A 15,736-nucleotide genomic window follows, 5' to 3' on the forward strand; every position below is an offset into this window, starting at 1 on the left:
AATATTTGTAAATAATGCTTCTGATTTTTTTAAGGGTATGTATCTCATCCACATAAAAACAACAGCAACAATAATAATAAGAATAAGTATAAGAATAAGAATAAGAATATTAATAGGAATAGGAATAGGAATAGGAATAGGAATAATAGTAATGACATTGAACAACTATGGAGGATAAAGTGTACCCCAGTAAAACATCAGGTTGCTGTTCGATAAGTTGCTTGTTCACCACAGATGACCTACTCAGTGGAAATGCAGAACCACAAAACAGTGAAATCACATTTAATACGTCTTATTTCGAGAAGCCTACATGTTGCATTTTAAATACTTAACCTGTAGATGGCGCCAGAATCCAGTTGAATCCTTACTATTTATTTCCGGTCTGGGCCGTATTAAACTGCTCACTGATGGAAACAACACAACTATTATTGTTATTTTAAACAAACTGTAAGTTTTGATGGAAAGGCAGAAAATATTACCTAATAGTTTCATGGTGTCGTTCAAATGTAAATCCAAATAAAGAAAAAAGTTGTGAAATAAGTCCTTGGTACATGTTACAATAACAAATACATTATCACTGAGTGTTGTGAGTTATCATGAGGTTTTAAGAAATATTTCCCACGTGCCTAATTTTCATACATTATTGTCCCATTATTGCCATAAATTTTCTTATTTCTGTTAATTACTTTTCGGTTTAATGGAGTGATAATTATAGAAGTGTCATTCAGTTCAATTGTTACAATGAAGTTAGCATTTTTGGGGTTTACTGTATGGTTCATCCAATGCTTTCTGGAGTCCACATAAGAATTTGATGGAGGTTGTCCAGACCGCCTTAGTTATTTTTCCATCACAGTGAGAATTCTGACTTCAAAGTGAGAATCCCTAGATTGAGGTCACAATTCTTCTGACCTTCTGAGTTATTTTTCCATCACATGCCTGAAGCTGAGGCACGTGTGGTGATGCCAGAGAAGCGTGCAGAGCCGCACATCAATCACATGTATTGATCGGTGATCTGCTGGTGGCGAGCTTCAGCGCCTGAGCCCAACTCCAGCGACACCATCCGCAGGTATCTTTGCATCGTTTTGTCGTGAAATTTCATACTATTACTCCATTCTAGACAAATTGCTTTGACTTAAACATTATTTATTTGTTTGCTATTTAATTGAGCCTTTTTAGAGCTAAAGTTACCTCTAATGGCTGCATAGAGCTAATTCAAGCTATTTAGGCTTTGTTCCGTTTAGATATGTTTTTTTCCAAATCCAACTGCAGTATAAATTACTGTCATGTGGATGAACAATATATTTTTCGGATTGTGATGACATATGAGTTTGTAGAAACACAAAATGGAAATATTTTCTGGTTGTGTCTGAAATATAGTGCAGGAATTTCCCAGTTGAATTTAAGCAGCAAATATCACATTATTTCACTTAAAAGTACCTTCAGTGTTGTGTTCATTTCACTGTGATGGTGCGCTGGAAATTCAAGTTTGCGTATAAGTGTTGTCCCGTATAGAGTTAAACAGCCAGGAATGTGTGACGTAATTAGAAAAATCCAGATTTACTTTCTCCACTCTCAGACCTTAACATTGCCCCACTGCAGTCATGCCAGGAGCAGTGACGTTTCCCAGCCTGCCACAGGGGGTGACCATGGCCTCACTCGCCAGACGCCTCAGTCCACCAGCTTTGCCCCATAACATCCCCGTGCCCTCCCTGCCCAGTTTACCCAGTATGCCGCGAGGGCTGTTGCTACGCAGGACAGCCACCATGCCAAACGTTTCCAATGCTGAGTGGAGGATGGTGCGAGAGTGCTTTGGCGTGTTGGACCACCAGCCTTCTTCAGGTACGGCACCACCAGAAACCAGTATTTTAAGGTTTTTACGTTAACCACCGACACGGCTACAGTCATCAAAATGAAGTTGTTTACTATTTCATCCAAATCTTTCTGTAGTGTAATTCTGACACTACAAGATGAAATGTTCAAATGGAACATTCCCATTGCGGGCCAATGAAATGGTTCAAGGCTCTGCTCTCTGTCAAGTGTCAAGAGCTCTCTTGGGAAGGGTTGAGTACTTTGAAGTCAAATGTCAGTCCATGCATGATGTTTTGCACTGCCATGGTGATGATGGTGATCATTATATCATAGTGCATCTGACAGAAATGGTACTCAGTCCAAAAGTTTTGTTTCAATCAGGTTTCATAGCATCGTAATAAACAGGTTTTCATTTATAAAACTAGGCATCCAAGTGTTCAATTTGACTTTATATAAATGTATTTGTGTTATCTACAAGCTCCAGTTTAAGCTGCAAAAGGAAAAAAAAACATAAATCCAGATTATAGAGACGCTGAGCTGCAGCACGTGGACACACACACACGCATGCACACACACACACACACACACACACACAACACATGACATTTTAATGCAGTTTCCTACCTGATAGTGAATGAGAGCGGGTGGAGTCCGTGTGAGACTAGATTATTGTGTGTCTGAATAGTGGATATCAGCAGGCGTCTTCATGTATGGTGAGAAATGTTTTGTAATATTTGATTTCTTACATGATTTGTATGAAGATTTTGATGATTTCATAGCCATTTCTGATATTGCTATTAGATATCGTGTCACCCATGTATTTTTTCTTTTTCATTTCATGGATTTCTTTTCAATCCTCCATTACGTTCATCCATGCTTAAAAATCCTAAACTTCAGCGGCGTATGAAAGAAACTGTTTCTCATAATTGACTCTGCTTTCTGTCAGTGGCACTGAACCTCTGTTGAACAGTCATCCTGGTGCTAATGTAATTATTAAAAGTTTTCTCACGTAAATTCATCTTTCAAGTCATCATCTTTTCTGTAATAACAGGACCAATGACTAGAGGTGTCACATGACCTCCGGATTGAAACCTGCATTTGTTCAATTTCAAATAAACAAACAGCAACAATGAAGAGATGTTACATAATGACACGGGATTAAGATGCAAGATCTTCTGTAATCTCTGTCTGGGATTATATAGCGCCCTTCTGTGGTCGCTCTGCTTCATTGCGGAACACTTGCATCTTTGCTGCTAAAAAAATCTGAAAGTGCAGGAAATGTATTGAGTACTGAGCTCTTCTTTGATGCAAGGTTAGGTCTCTGTGGCTGCTGCTGGGCGCTGCGTCCACGCTTCAAGCGACTTGTTGACAACATTTTTCCAGAAGACCCAGAGGTTAGAGTCTAATATAAGCAGGTAAACCTAATGTTGCAATGCAAATAAATCTCTGAGAGGTGCATGTTTGTGTTCAGGATGGTCTGGTGCAGGCCAACATGGAGAAGTTGACCTTTTTTGCGCTCTCTGCACCAGAAAAGTTGGACCGAATTGCCGCCTATCTGTCCGAGCGCCTTACCAGGGAACTGAACCGCCACCGTTACGGGTACACATTCGTTCATTCATGTGAGACTTCATTTACGAATTGTGGGTGAGGGTGTGTCTATTGTTAGATACGTATGTATTGCCATGGAGGCCATGGAGCAGCTGCTGCTGGCATGTCACTGTCAGAGCATCAACCTGCTGGTGGAGAGTTTCCTGAGCACTCTCCGACTGCTGCTGGAGGCAGACAAGCCACACTTGCACATCCTGGCTACCAATTCTGTATGCACACACACGCAGGCACACCCGTTTCAAATATAACAATGAAAACAACATTAACTATGTTTTATTTCATTGCAGTTTGTGAAGTTTGCCAACATCGAGGAGGACACACCATCCTATCATCGCAGCTACGACTTCTTTGTGTCTCGCTTCAGTCAAATGTGTCATTCCAAACATGAGGACATTGACGTGCAGAACAGGTCTCGTGAGAATTTCTGCACATGTTGTTATTTCTTGTGAGCAATTGACACTTATGGTGCCCGTGGGCTCAGAACTCGTGTGTCAGGTATCAAAGGACTGCAGGGCGTGGTGAGGAAGACGGTGGACGATGAGCTGCAGGTGAACATCTGGGAGCCTTGTCACATGGAGCAGATTGTTCCAGCCCTGCTTGTGAACTTGGAGCAGCACACACATGCAGAGAGGTGTGTTGTAAACATTGGATGGCTTTGTCCTCCCTGCAAATAACCTGACGTGTTTGTTTCAGTAGCGGGTCTCCAGCTGAGCAGACTGAAGTGTGTTTCAGGGAACTGTTTAGCCGAGCTGCTTATGGACACATTAACAACGCCATCCGGCCGGTGCTGATGTACGACGCCAAATGTCGCAATAGACATTTAGTGTCTTTAAATGTGACCAAGCAAGTGTGCACCTTCTCCTCAGGCATCTGGATGTTCACAATCTTTGGGAAGGCAGAACCTTTGCAGTGCGATGTTTCCAGATCATCATGTTCTCCATCCAGGTCAAAATCATTTTTTGCCACAACTGCAACCAGACAGTACTTAAAATGATCTGTAAACACCTTCTCATCTGTTTCTTGACACATGTAGTCTCAGCACTCTCATCTCGTGATTCAGCAGCTTCTGGGCCATTTGGATGCCAACAGTCGAAGTTCTGCTTCGGTGCGAGCTGGCATTGTGGAGGTTCTGTCGGAAGCTGCCATCATAGAAGCTACTGGATCAGTAGGTCAGTGAAGTCTTGAGATTGGATTTATTGTTGCTATTGAATGGTGTGTGTGAGGACGTGCACGCTGTTCATAGGACCTACAGTTTTGGAGGTTTTCAACACGCTACTGCGTCAGCTCCGCCAGAGTGTGGACTATCAGCTGACTGGTTACCATGACAGTGCAGGACAACTGCGGACCAGCAGTGAGGGAGAGGAGCTTGTACAGGAAGTGGTCATTCGCACCATTGGTGAGTGTATTGTGTTGTTTGTCAGAGCATAGTTTCATCAAAATTATTGTTCCTGTCCCCTTTTAGGGTCATTCGCCAACATGCTGCCTGTATATCAAAGGTCGGAGGTCATGCTGTTCATCATGGGAAAGATCCCTGTTCCTGGTATCTACCCTGCTCTGGGCTCACCCACTACTGGGTAAGTAACAAATCTCATTACCAAACTCCTTTGCTTGGGGTCGCACTGAAGGTTCACGCATGTGTTTTAGGTTCGAAGGCAGCCGCATGATTCAGGTGATGCTACTCAAGTCTCTGCTGCAGGTCAGTCAAAACACCAAGAAATATAATGAAAAAAAGACTTTACTTGTTTGTTCAATTGGAGAATAGACATCACAGAGAATACAAAACAGGGAAACGATAAACAAGTGATGAACAGAAGCCACCTTAGAAGATTACATGAGCTGCTCTCCATCTCCCAGGTTTCCCAGCGTTATGAAAACAGTAACCTGTTGGTGGCGCTGCCATCCTCCTTCCTGCAGCCACTACTCTCCTTCACCCTGATGGAAGATCCTGAGATACGGCTGCTGGTTCTTTTCATTCTCACGTCACTTATTGACCGTCACCGTAACAGACATACCCTGAGCTTCAGGTGAGGCGGGTCAAACTATTTTCTCTGTTATAATGACACGTTCAGTTCCGTTCTAGACCAGGACCAGATGATCCAAAGTCTGAACAGTCACACATGAAATGCGACCTTTTGCAAACCAGAACTCACTGTCAGGAGGTATTTTCGAATCACACATGGGCAGATGTGTTGGTGTCTGGACAGCTGCGGTTTTAACTTCGGGGGGGAAGTTCAATTTTATAAGGGGGTCACATTTTTTAGTGGGATGTCAAGCCAAAAGACCAAAGGACTTAGTGTCTTAAATTTATAAGTATTATACCAGGAGAAAATATATAAGGACAAAATGGGGAAAGACTACATTACATGCAATTATATGTTATTTGACTATAAAAACCTTTATTTTAAATACATTGTATTTCAAGATCCTGATAAATAACTTAAAGGTCTCATCTGCATTACATTATTATTACATTCTTAAGACATTATAATGCATTGGCTTTATAAAAGATGTTGTGAGTGCAACTTAGAAGTAACTAAGAAGACTTGAGAGCCTTTATCATAACTCTAGCCCTTAACCTAACCATATAGTATATTATTATCATTAATATGAATAAGATAACACTATTCTGTTAAATTCTAGTCATTATAATACTCCATGAACCATTTTATAAGTTGTCACACATGATTATGAACATTCATATCATCTTCTGTGTAGCCTTATAATTACATTATGATCCAGTATTAATGCATTGTGGATCCATTTAAGTGGTTGCATAACTGTGGGTAAAACATGATAATAATATTCCATAAATCTTGCCCTGGTACAAGGTATTAATATCTTTAACTTATGCAAGTCGAGGAACAAGTAATGCTGTTTAAATGACTATTTAAAAAAAAATCTAATTTAATTTAACCCTGCACTGTAATGCTTTATCGGCATTGTGGGACTAGAGAGGGATACATGCAGTTGGAAAAAAAGCCAGGTTATATTTAGTGGTAATATTTTTTTCTTGTTGTTGTTTTGCTGTGAACTCATGAGGGCCACATTATTACAGACAAAGGGTCGCACGTAGTCCCTGGGCTGCACTTTACCCACATCCATTTGCACACGCAGGCCTCCTTTGTTCTGACACTGTTGCCACAGCAACCAGTCAGAATGGTCAATAATGTGGCCCAGTCACAATAGTTTCTAGCTAGCAGGGTTGCCAACTCTCACACTAATGGCATGAGACTCACTTGCTGTAAATGAGGCTAGTCTTGCAAACTCACTCTACACTTGCCATTTGTCACAACCCCCCCCGCCAGGTTAATTAATAAGGTCACTCTTGCACTCGTCCAACGCTTTCTTTCATCAGTAACATGGTTTAAGATCAACTCACATCACAAGCAGCACAACACCACCAGCAGAGTGAAGCACAACAGCCAAATAAAAACATTTCAAACAGAAACAGAAGCACATAAATACATCAGTGGGTCATTCCTTCTTCGCCTCATTGTTGTGGGAAAAAATAAGACTTTTGTTTTGTAGACACTGTCATTAAATGAGTAACTGATGGAATGCAGTGCAGACATGCACCTGGTGCAGAATGGAATTAATGACATTAGTATTCTTCAACATTCCAAATGTGATACAATTCCAATGATGTTCCCAGCGTCGGGCTCACTGCATCCTCATTGAAAATGAAGGAAGACCACAGCTCACGCCAGGATGTGTTATTCATGAGGAAGGTGAGAAACATTCTTCCCGTTGGGCTTAATAATACTATGGAATAGTCGACTCACTGGTAGTTTGTGCGCACACAGCACGCTCAGCATCTGTACAGACACATCTATCTGGCGTGTAAGGAGGAGAACAACGCTCAGAGTCACTACGAGGCTCTTTTCACCTTACTGGCTGTCATCACTGTGGAACTGTGCAATGATGAGGTTCTTGTTGACCTGATCCGAGTGGTCCTTGCACTCCAGGTGAGCTTGAGTGCACTGTATTGTTCCCAGTAATAATGCTGTTAAACTCTGTGGTCCATCCAGGAGCTGGCTCTGTCCAAACAGGAGGGTTTCTCAACACTCAACCGCTGCGGTGTGCACGCGCTTTGTGCTGCTTTCTTCCGCCTCCTGGCTCAACTAGGTCCCCCACCTCCATTCCAGCACTACATCAGACAGGTGAGTGTGACGGTGTATTTCTAGATTGTGTTCTGATTTCAGCCTGGAATTTCATTTGAAATGCCTCCAGGTGATTGACACCCGAAAGGGGAACTCTCCTTACCTTCTCCCTGATGTCTTCAGTGACTCCACCAAGTAAAGTGATGTTTAATTTAATGGATTTGTTTTTTCACTTTACTATATCATATATTAGAAAAAAGGACCAATGAACAGTGTTTGTGTGTCTGTCACCTCATGTTCTATGTGGATGTAAGACTTCCTGAGGAAGAGCTGAAGGTGGACGAGGCATGCTTGTTCGTCCAAACACAGATCTGTGAGGCTTTGGCAGGAAGTAGTTATCACACCCACGTGGAGCGGTTCAACATCCTGTACACACCTCAGCTCACAGGTACTTGCTTGCCCTATGGGGTCTCAGACTCAGCTGCAATTGTATTATCACGTGCATGTGTCCATTCTCATCCAGTATATAATCTATGACTTGACCAGACATGATACTGAACTCCTTCTGATAGTGTCTAACTACTCTAATTCCACAGCTGAAGACTCCAATTTTTTGTGACCTAGATGACCAGTCACCATGGAGACCATAACTCAACCACCAGTTGATCAAGCACTTGACTGAATAATGTCAGTTTAATTTAAAGACTAGGCCTGGGACGTTATTTAGATTCATTAAACACACGCACTCTCCACATGTTTGTTTTCTTGAGAGAGGGGTCTAATACATACCCAGAATTCTTGGGTCAGCAGCTACACCTGACTAAGGCTTAGCAATAGTCCTGTCGAGTGACAAAAACTGAAAATCTTGACCGTCTTTTACATACACAATTCCCAATTGGATGTTGTCCCTGCCGTTGTTGCTGACGTCTTCGTAACCATGCCAATTGCTACATCCTCATCCTCCCTCTTGTGTGACCGTGCAAGCGCAGACTCCTCATCCTTTTAAGCCGATACTCCTATCTTGGTCTGGTGCCTTCGTAGCCATCTCACTCCATCCTGTTTAGTTGTTAACTTAATCTAGTACTTATTTTATATACTTATTTTGCGGTGTGGTATGTTAGAGAATGTTTGGTCAAGCGATGTAACACAAAATGAGAATAGTCAATCAGAGATTCTAGATGCAGTCCGATAAAACCTTTTTTTTGGCAGATATATGACCGATATCAATGTCGGATCGCAACACCCCTATTAATTATCAGGCCTTGTGATAACTAGATACACCAATAATGGAGTTTTACCCCTAATAAAGATTAAAGAAAGCATTTTTGTTGTTGCAGACGATGAACGTCTGACGAAGAGGAAGAGTGTTGGGGACATTGTGTCTTTGCAGCTGGACCCACAGATATCACCACAACTCCCTCGGGTATATTAGCACGCAAAGCGAAGCAGAGTTCAGAGTGTTTTCTGTTGAACTGACTGAATGAATTACCTGACAAATCTAACATGTTGAATGAGATTCAGTGGGTTCATATGGAATGCGATGGACCTTTTAAATAGAAAGAGTCCATTACAGAGAATGGATAGAATATAACACTAATGATGAGCAATGTTGGTCTTGTAGAAACCTCAGATGGAGCAGATAACGTTTGAGACACTGAAGAATGCAATTGGTGAGTTTGTCATGGTTCCTCTCATGCATCACTTTCCATGATGTCAATGGCTATAAGAACGGCACTTTGTGCTCCCTCTCCAAAACTAAACTAACCACAGACAACAGAGAAAGTGAGGAAGAAGAAGTGAGGAAGCGACGGAAGCTGGTGGAGAAGTTTCAAACCGCACCGTTTGAAGAGATTGCTGCTGAGTGTGGGGCCAGGGTGAGGACTCAAACCTCGCCTCAGTTGTACAGGGTTCAGACAAACATCCTGATGTCTCCACAGGCGTCCCTGCTTCAGTCCAAACTGGATCATGTGTTCGAGCTCATCATCTGCCCGCCGCCATCCCCATCGGGCACCGTGCTGTCGCGTTCCACGCCATTGCATGAAATGAAGTTCCCTGATCTATGTGTCTACTAGTGATGATTCCTGGTATCGTGTTGTCACCAGTATACTATATATATATATATATATATTCCTCCATATATATTCCAATGAAGAATAAAGGATTATATTAGACTTAATTCAATTTGTTATGTTACATGTGGATTGATCGATTGATCAATTGATCGATTGATGCCTGTTGGTTGAATAATGATGAGGAGGTTTTTAGACGGGGAGTAGGTGGATCTATGCCTATTGATAATGCTTAAACAATACTGCTGTAAAACACAGGCTTCCTCACTTGCTTCTGATAATTTTACTTTTAATCTACATACATTTACATGCTTTGATATCAAATATCACCCGACCGCCACGTCTGCTCCACTGCTTCACTTTCACTCGATGTCTTTATTGATGACATTCTTGAAGAGTGTGAGCAGTGGTCTCTGACTGGGCGCGTCCCAGCTCTTCATGAATCCACCATAGCGCTTCTCTGCGGGCGGAGCACCGAGGTGGTCTGCTCTGGGTGGGCCGTGGTAACGTTTAGTGGGCAGAGCCCCCCCCCAGCGGAAGAGTTTCATTTTATATGTGCTGTCTTCCTTCTCCTGGTCATCATTCAGCAGCCGTTGCTCCTCTTCCTCCAACTCTTCGTCCCCTGCCATGGCTGCCGCTGCTAGCAGCTCTCCAGCCAGATCCCGCCTCCTCATCTCTCGTGGGAAAACCTCAGTTGACTCCTCCTCCACGGCGTTGGAGGTGTACACTTTGACTGGCCGGCGTTTTTTGCCCATAGGCTTCCCCCAACGAAAGTGCTCCATGGAGTACGAGCGCTTCGTTTGAGGGGTAAGGAATGGTGGAGGCGGGTCTTGCATGTGGGCATCACCAGGGATGATGGGCATCTCCTCAGGGAGCGAGTGACACAGCTTCAGGCACTGCTGCAGGAGAAATGATTGTTTCCATAGTCATTCTAATACGTAAACTTGAACTGCGCCAGCACACATGCTGGTGTAAGATTTAAACAAATACTTGGATGTCACATCTTAGACGTTTAAATTGAATCTCACCATGATGCTGCTCTCAGAATTCAGCTCCTGGCAGCTGGGATCTTCCCAACACTTGCTGGCCCCTCTGGCCACGCCAACCACCAGCGCAGCCACGAACAACCACACTGTGCACATCCTCCTTAAAATCACAGACGGTATGTTACTATCACAGCTCAAGTACGACCCATAAGCAGAGACATTGAAACAAGGGCTGAGACTTGATTGGAATTAAATCTTTTCATAATTCATGAATCTTTATTAAACTGATTTTAATATTCATACTGATTCGGAGTTAAATCTGTACGCATGAGTGTAAACATCAGAGTGGAGGTGCTCCAGTGATGCGTGAACTCTTTGATGCAGAACAGCATTGTTTGTGCTTTTATCCTTTTTTTTAAACTTAGACTTTTCAATGTATTATTCATTAAATTACATTCCATTTCATTGTCATTAGATGTGTGTATTAGATGTACAAGGACATGCAGTCTGGTGGTCCATGTCCTGAGGTTTGTCTCAAATGGAGACGGCGGGCCGGAGTGCAAACAGTTCATCAGAAGGATGGCGTGTGCTCAGTGGCGGCAGTATTTCCTTTTTGTAATCTCATTCAGTATCCTTCACCATGGAGGTTTTGACAACACATCATTATATATTGTTGTGCACCTGGAACTGGTGACTCAAAAACAAAGTTTCACTTGTTCACTGTGTTATTTTGATGGGCTGTGTTTGTCGGATATTAATTGATTAAAATGAATCCCTCTTATGCCTATTTAAAACACAACAAATGAACAGTATTTTTGCTTTATGAACATTTCTAATGTATTCATGTATTTTTTTAAAATAGTTTTTGAATTGTATGGTTTGTTTTTATATAGTTTTATTTTTAACCTTATGTAAAACATAAGGTTAAAAATTAAACCTAAGTGGTACATTCATTTAATTCATTTTAAAATTAGCTTTTACAATATTGGGTAACTAAAACATGAAGTTTATATGAAAAAAAAAGAACAAAATTTAATCAGAGTAAAATGAATTACTCACAGTTTGGAAGATGATTCTGCTCTCCCCTTCCTCTGACGAAAATCCTGGCAGATCTGATTCTGACTGATGCTTATATCCTAACTCTCAAGGACACACACACACGTGCACACACGCACACACACAGATTTCTTTGTGGGGAGCACACGTTGACTTTCATGCTTTCCCAGGCCTCTCACCCTAAACCAGACTTAAACCTTATGATGACGCAGTTATTTTGAGATCTTTACCTCAAACTCAGGGTTAACCTTTTTAGGACCAGCAAAACAGTCCTCACTAAGCCAAGTGTCCACACAAGGAGGTGTTTTTCCAAGAATTGGTCCCGCTAGAATAGATAAACCAATCCCACACACACACTATATTCAGCATTCACGTCACTCTTTTTGTGAAGACTTCTCATTGCCATAATGCTTTCTCACATTTAACTTGACCATCCAAAACAAATGGTTAAACTTTTCTCTTTAATCCTTGTGAGGACAGGCCAAAATGTGTCCTCATAAGAGGGATCCACCGACCAACTTCCATTGTCAATATTTATTGAGAAACGTTTTCCCAGTTATACTCTTGGGTTAGGGTTAGAGACTGAAAAATTGATGAAAACATTTCCAAACACAGACACACGCACACACACACACGCACACACTCAACTGAATGTCACCCAACAGATCAGTCAGATTAACACAGGGATGTCATGTCGTCATTGTGCAGACAACAGGATTCAAAAGCGTCATGTTGAGGTGTTGTATTACACCCTCTGGCAGTCATAAACATGCACATCTGTTCAACTTGATATCTGATGTTCGTCATCAATCGTCTCATTCTTCACGACACCTGTAATATTATTCCCACTTTGTCACCCGAAAGTGCCAAAACTCATTTTTCCATTTCACAACCAAGTCAATGAATCGATCTCTCCCCAAAACATTGTCCACTCGTAAACACATTTACCATCTAAAATGTACTTCTCCCGAAAAGTTCCTCTTTTTTTAATTGACTAATGGAGGAGACTGGGTGTAGCGAAGGGGGAAGCTATTAGAGCGCAGCCTTGAAACTCCATTAAACACAGAGCAATGTCCAGCAGACTTGAGACATTTAAACAGAATTTATCATTGCTATAGACGTCACTGTCTTTTAAAGTGGCACATAGTGGACGCATTGGTGCACACGCAAGCACATGCACTTAGCCATCACAAACACACCCACATACACAGACTCACACAGCACACCTATTAATGGGATGTGCACACACCCACGCACACACACACTCAACATGTCAAGAATGGTAGGGATTATTAATAAAATATAACATTAAAATAAGTGTCGACGTATAATATGTATTGAAAGATGCGGGATGTCTTGTTACAGGTGGGGGAGGGGCAATGGTTGGATTCCAATACAATGATGAGCCAGAATGTATCAAATATGAAAGTCCATCTGAAAAAAATTGATTTGATTTGATTGATTTCTATACGGTAGAAATCGGTTCTCCTTGTGAAAGCTGACTTCTTCTTTTACCTCTGCAACAGGAAACATCTGCTCTCCCTCCCTGACCATTTCTTTAATCTTTATTACACAGTAATATAACGATAAATTATTTAATGGTGAACCACAGATGTGTAGAAACCTATTTTAAAAATATTCTGTCATCTTACTGTTCACCTGGGTTTAGTTCAGTTTTAGCACAGAAGCCGTTGTGTGGAACAGAAATTTTGACAAGCTACAAACTGAGCCTTTCATACTTTCAGTTAAAAATGTTATTTGCAGTGAAGCGTTGAACCATGTGGGTGTCACCTGCCAGAAGGCAGCAGCCTGTGACTGTGTGAGTATTCAGAAGCAACATAAACCCACCATAGACGCACCAATGGGTCAGGTAAGTTTCCTTTTTTATTTGTATTTTATTTTGTTTTTGGTTACTTTTTTTGACTCAGTAGGTTTCACATGTTACTTCAATTAATAACCTCAATCCAGTACACAGAACAAAATAATGTAGTTCGTTCATTACATCAGTATCTTGAACAAAAGAAGATTTTCAACTATATTTGAGGAAGCCTGATTCAAATTTTACTATAAAGTCTGAAAATGTATTATGTCTCAAGCATATACTTAAAACATTACTTAAAAACATTATTCTTATTCTTATTCTTATTCTTATTCTTATTCTTATTCTTATTCTTATTCTTATTCTTATTCTTATTCTTATTCTTATTCTTATTCTTATTCTTATTCTTATTCTTATAAAACATAACATGGTCCTTCATTGTTTTATTATTTTGTATTTTGTTTTATATTATACTAATGATTAACATTGATTCTTCAGCAAGCGTCTTGTCCCAAGTTGTTCCCGGGAGACATCATTGAATTCCCCCGAAACAAATTCTTCTCCCACTTCGGCGTTTACTATGGAGAGAGAGATGGCGTTCCATACGTGGCTCACCTGACCTGCCGAGGTTAATGTCACACAACAGCATTAGAACTCACACACACACACACACATTTTCTACATCATCAAATCAGAATATTTATTTTGTATTTTTTTAGACTCTGATGCAAGGTTCCCATTATACGGTCGTGCACTCAGATCAGAGGTTAAACTGGACCCTCTGGAGAAGCTGGGCCACAAGTACAAGGTATTACCCCTAATTCTTTATCACCAACCCTTTATCGTGTTTAAAAGCACTTAATTTTTTGGGGAAAGAAATGATTAATCCATAAAACATTTTAATAAAAAGTAAATTGCACAGCTCTAAAGTGCAAAACTAACAAGAATCATGTAGTGGTAGTCAAGATGATGATCAGTTGCGTAAAATAATGTTGTGTACGGCTCATGACGAGACTTAAAATAATGGAACTGAACCTTGTTGTCATTCTGCTGTAACACTATTCAATATGCAAATTTGTTTACATAATAGCTGGGCCGGCGAACACGCTAAAATAGGCCCTTCAACCCCCACAGGACCGTTGTCAAAGGCTGTCCCACGCAGCAGCTAGGACCTGTTTCTGGTGACCAGGGCCTGCGATGTTGCTAGTGACCCCATGGTTTATATTGAATGCTAAATTTGAGACATGTCACTGTATCGCTCCCTACTGTATCGCTCTGTTCACTGCTGCTTCTCATGTTTCATGAAGTGTTTGACAAAAACAGATGATTAATCTGGACTCCCGCAGGTCAACAACATGCTTGATGACTCGCTTCCTAGCCGAGATTTTTTGGACGTGATCAAGGTTGCGATTGATGGGATGATGGGGCAGCAGGTGACCTTTGACATCCTGTTTCACAACAGCGAACACCAGGCCACACTTTTCAGATACGGAGTGAAGAAGTCGCTGCAGGTGAGTCACTTCACCGTTTACTGTGAATGAATATCATTCAGTCATGTCTTGATGTATAGCTCAACATACACTGGTGTTATTCGTTGGATCTTCTTTTTTCAGATTGACAAGGTCTACGAATACATCCAACCAGCCTGGAAGAAACTGCTGGAGGAGAAAAAACTGTAATGACATTTGCAAACCCTCTCTGAGGAGGGCGCTGTAGAAATGAAGTGTGTGGTATATGATCGATCCAATGCTATAAACTCCCCCCAAAAAACGAAAGGTGGTAATACAGTACCCATATCTTCTGTTTATATTTTTTATCCTGTTTTTAGCTTGCTTGTTTTACAATATCTGAGTATCATACTGTTTGTTTGGCGTGCAAATGTTTCCACTAAGCAAACGTTGCTATTACCTCTGTTCTCTCTTTTAGCAAATATATATGAAACTTTGTCTTCCTTTAGATTAGTACACGCTTTACATGTTTGTTGGATTATATAAAATAAAATATCCACTCATCTACTCATGTATTTTCTTTGGTTAATGTCGGTTAAACATGAATCTCGACATGTAAACAGTGGATTCCATTATATATACGAAGTTCTTGCCTTCAGAGTAAATTTATTTTGTATGATGGATGGAGAAATGTCATGTTATTGTGTCAGAATCTAAGCAACGGGAACATGGTAAGCGGTTATTTACAGATGGAATGTGAAGACAATGACATTAGAAGTGTTGAGATATTAGTGAACAATATCTTATAGAGATTATTGGATATTAGCGATTAGTCTGGGAT

General features: G+C 41.1%; 3 protein-coding genes across 11 annotated transcripts; 2 read left to right on the top strand and 1 right to left on the bottom strand.

The window, feature by feature from the left end:
• Positions 1 to 1,155: 1,155 nt before the first annotated feature.
• On the top strand, positions 1,156 to 11,343 carry LOC128770239 (protein EFR3 homolog B-like). 8 transcript variants are annotated; one of them, XM_053884491.1, is made up of 22 exons: positions 1,162 to 1,839; positions 3,127 to 3,203; positions 3,281 to 3,408; positions 3,476 to 3,626; positions 3,705 to 3,826; positions 3,899 to 4,048; positions 4,111 to 4,209; positions 4,284 to 4,362; positions 4,451 to 4,586; positions 4,661 to 4,813; positions 4,880 to 4,991; positions 5,062 to 5,113; positions 5,272 to 5,441; positions 7,070 to 7,145; positions 7,221 to 7,382; positions 7,446 to 7,577; positions 7,648 to 7,712; positions 7,832 to 7,965; positions 8,855 to 8,940; positions 9,139 to 9,187; positions 9,288 to 9,391; positions 9,455 to 11,343. In XM_053884491.1, exons 1-22 carry the CDS (start codon positions 1,602 to 1,604, stop codon positions 9,587 to 9,589), a joined length of 2,610 nt encoding a protein of 869 aa, XP_053740466.1. In that variant the 5' UTR covers positions 1,162 to 1,601; the 3' UTR covers positions 9,590 to 11,343. The 8 variants fall into 8 exon arrangements, with proteins under 8 accessions (XP_053740482.1, XP_053740470.1, XP_053740466.1 ...); XM_053884492.1 differs by having other exon boundaries at positions 4,114 to 4,209; XM_053884496.1 differs by lacking the exon at positions 1,162 to 1,839 and adding an exon at positions 2,430 to 2,522 and having other exon boundaries at positions 3,122 to 3,203.
• On the bottom strand, positions 9,899 to 11,908 carry pomca (proopiomelanocortin a). 2 transcript variants are annotated; one of them, XM_053884551.1, is made up of 3 exons: positions 11,632 to 11,908; positions 10,615 to 10,732; positions 9,899 to 10,482 (listed from the first exon to the last, which is right to left on the bottom strand). In XM_053884551.1, the coding sequence occupies exons 2-3, from the start codon at positions 10,726 to 10,728 to the stop codon at positions 9,949 to 9,951; spliced, it is 648 nt and encodes a 215-aa protein (XP_053740526.1). In that variant the 5' UTR covers positions 10,729 to 10,732; positions 11,632 to 11,908; the 3' UTR covers positions 9,899 to 9,948. The 2 variants fall into 2 exon arrangements, with proteins under 2 accessions (XP_053740526.1, XP_053740517.1); XM_053884542.1 differs by having other exon boundaries at positions 9,899 to 10,485.
• Positions 11,509 to 15,425, top strand: plaat1l (phospholipase A and acyltransferase 1-like). The gene is made up of 5 exons (XM_053884564.1): positions 11,509 to 13,498; positions 13,946 to 14,075; positions 14,167 to 14,255; positions 14,794 to 14,958; positions 15,061 to 15,425. Exons 1-5 carry the CDS (start codon positions 13,490 to 13,492, stop codon positions 15,124 to 15,126), a joined length of 459 nt encoding a protein of 152 aa, XP_053740539.1. The 5' UTR covers positions 11,509 to 13,489; the 3' UTR covers positions 15,127 to 15,425.
• The last annotated feature ends 311 nt before the right edge of the window (positions 15,426 to 15,736 follow it).

Source organism: Synchiropus splendidus, chromosome 1 (assembly GCF_027744825.2).
Source record: "Synchiropus splendidus isolate RoL2022-P1 chromosome 1, RoL_Sspl_1.0, whole genome shotgun sequence".
NCBI classification, from domain to species: domain Eukaryota; kingdom Metazoa; phylum Chordata; class Actinopteri; order Syngnathiformes; family Callionymidae; genus Synchiropus; species Synchiropus splendidus.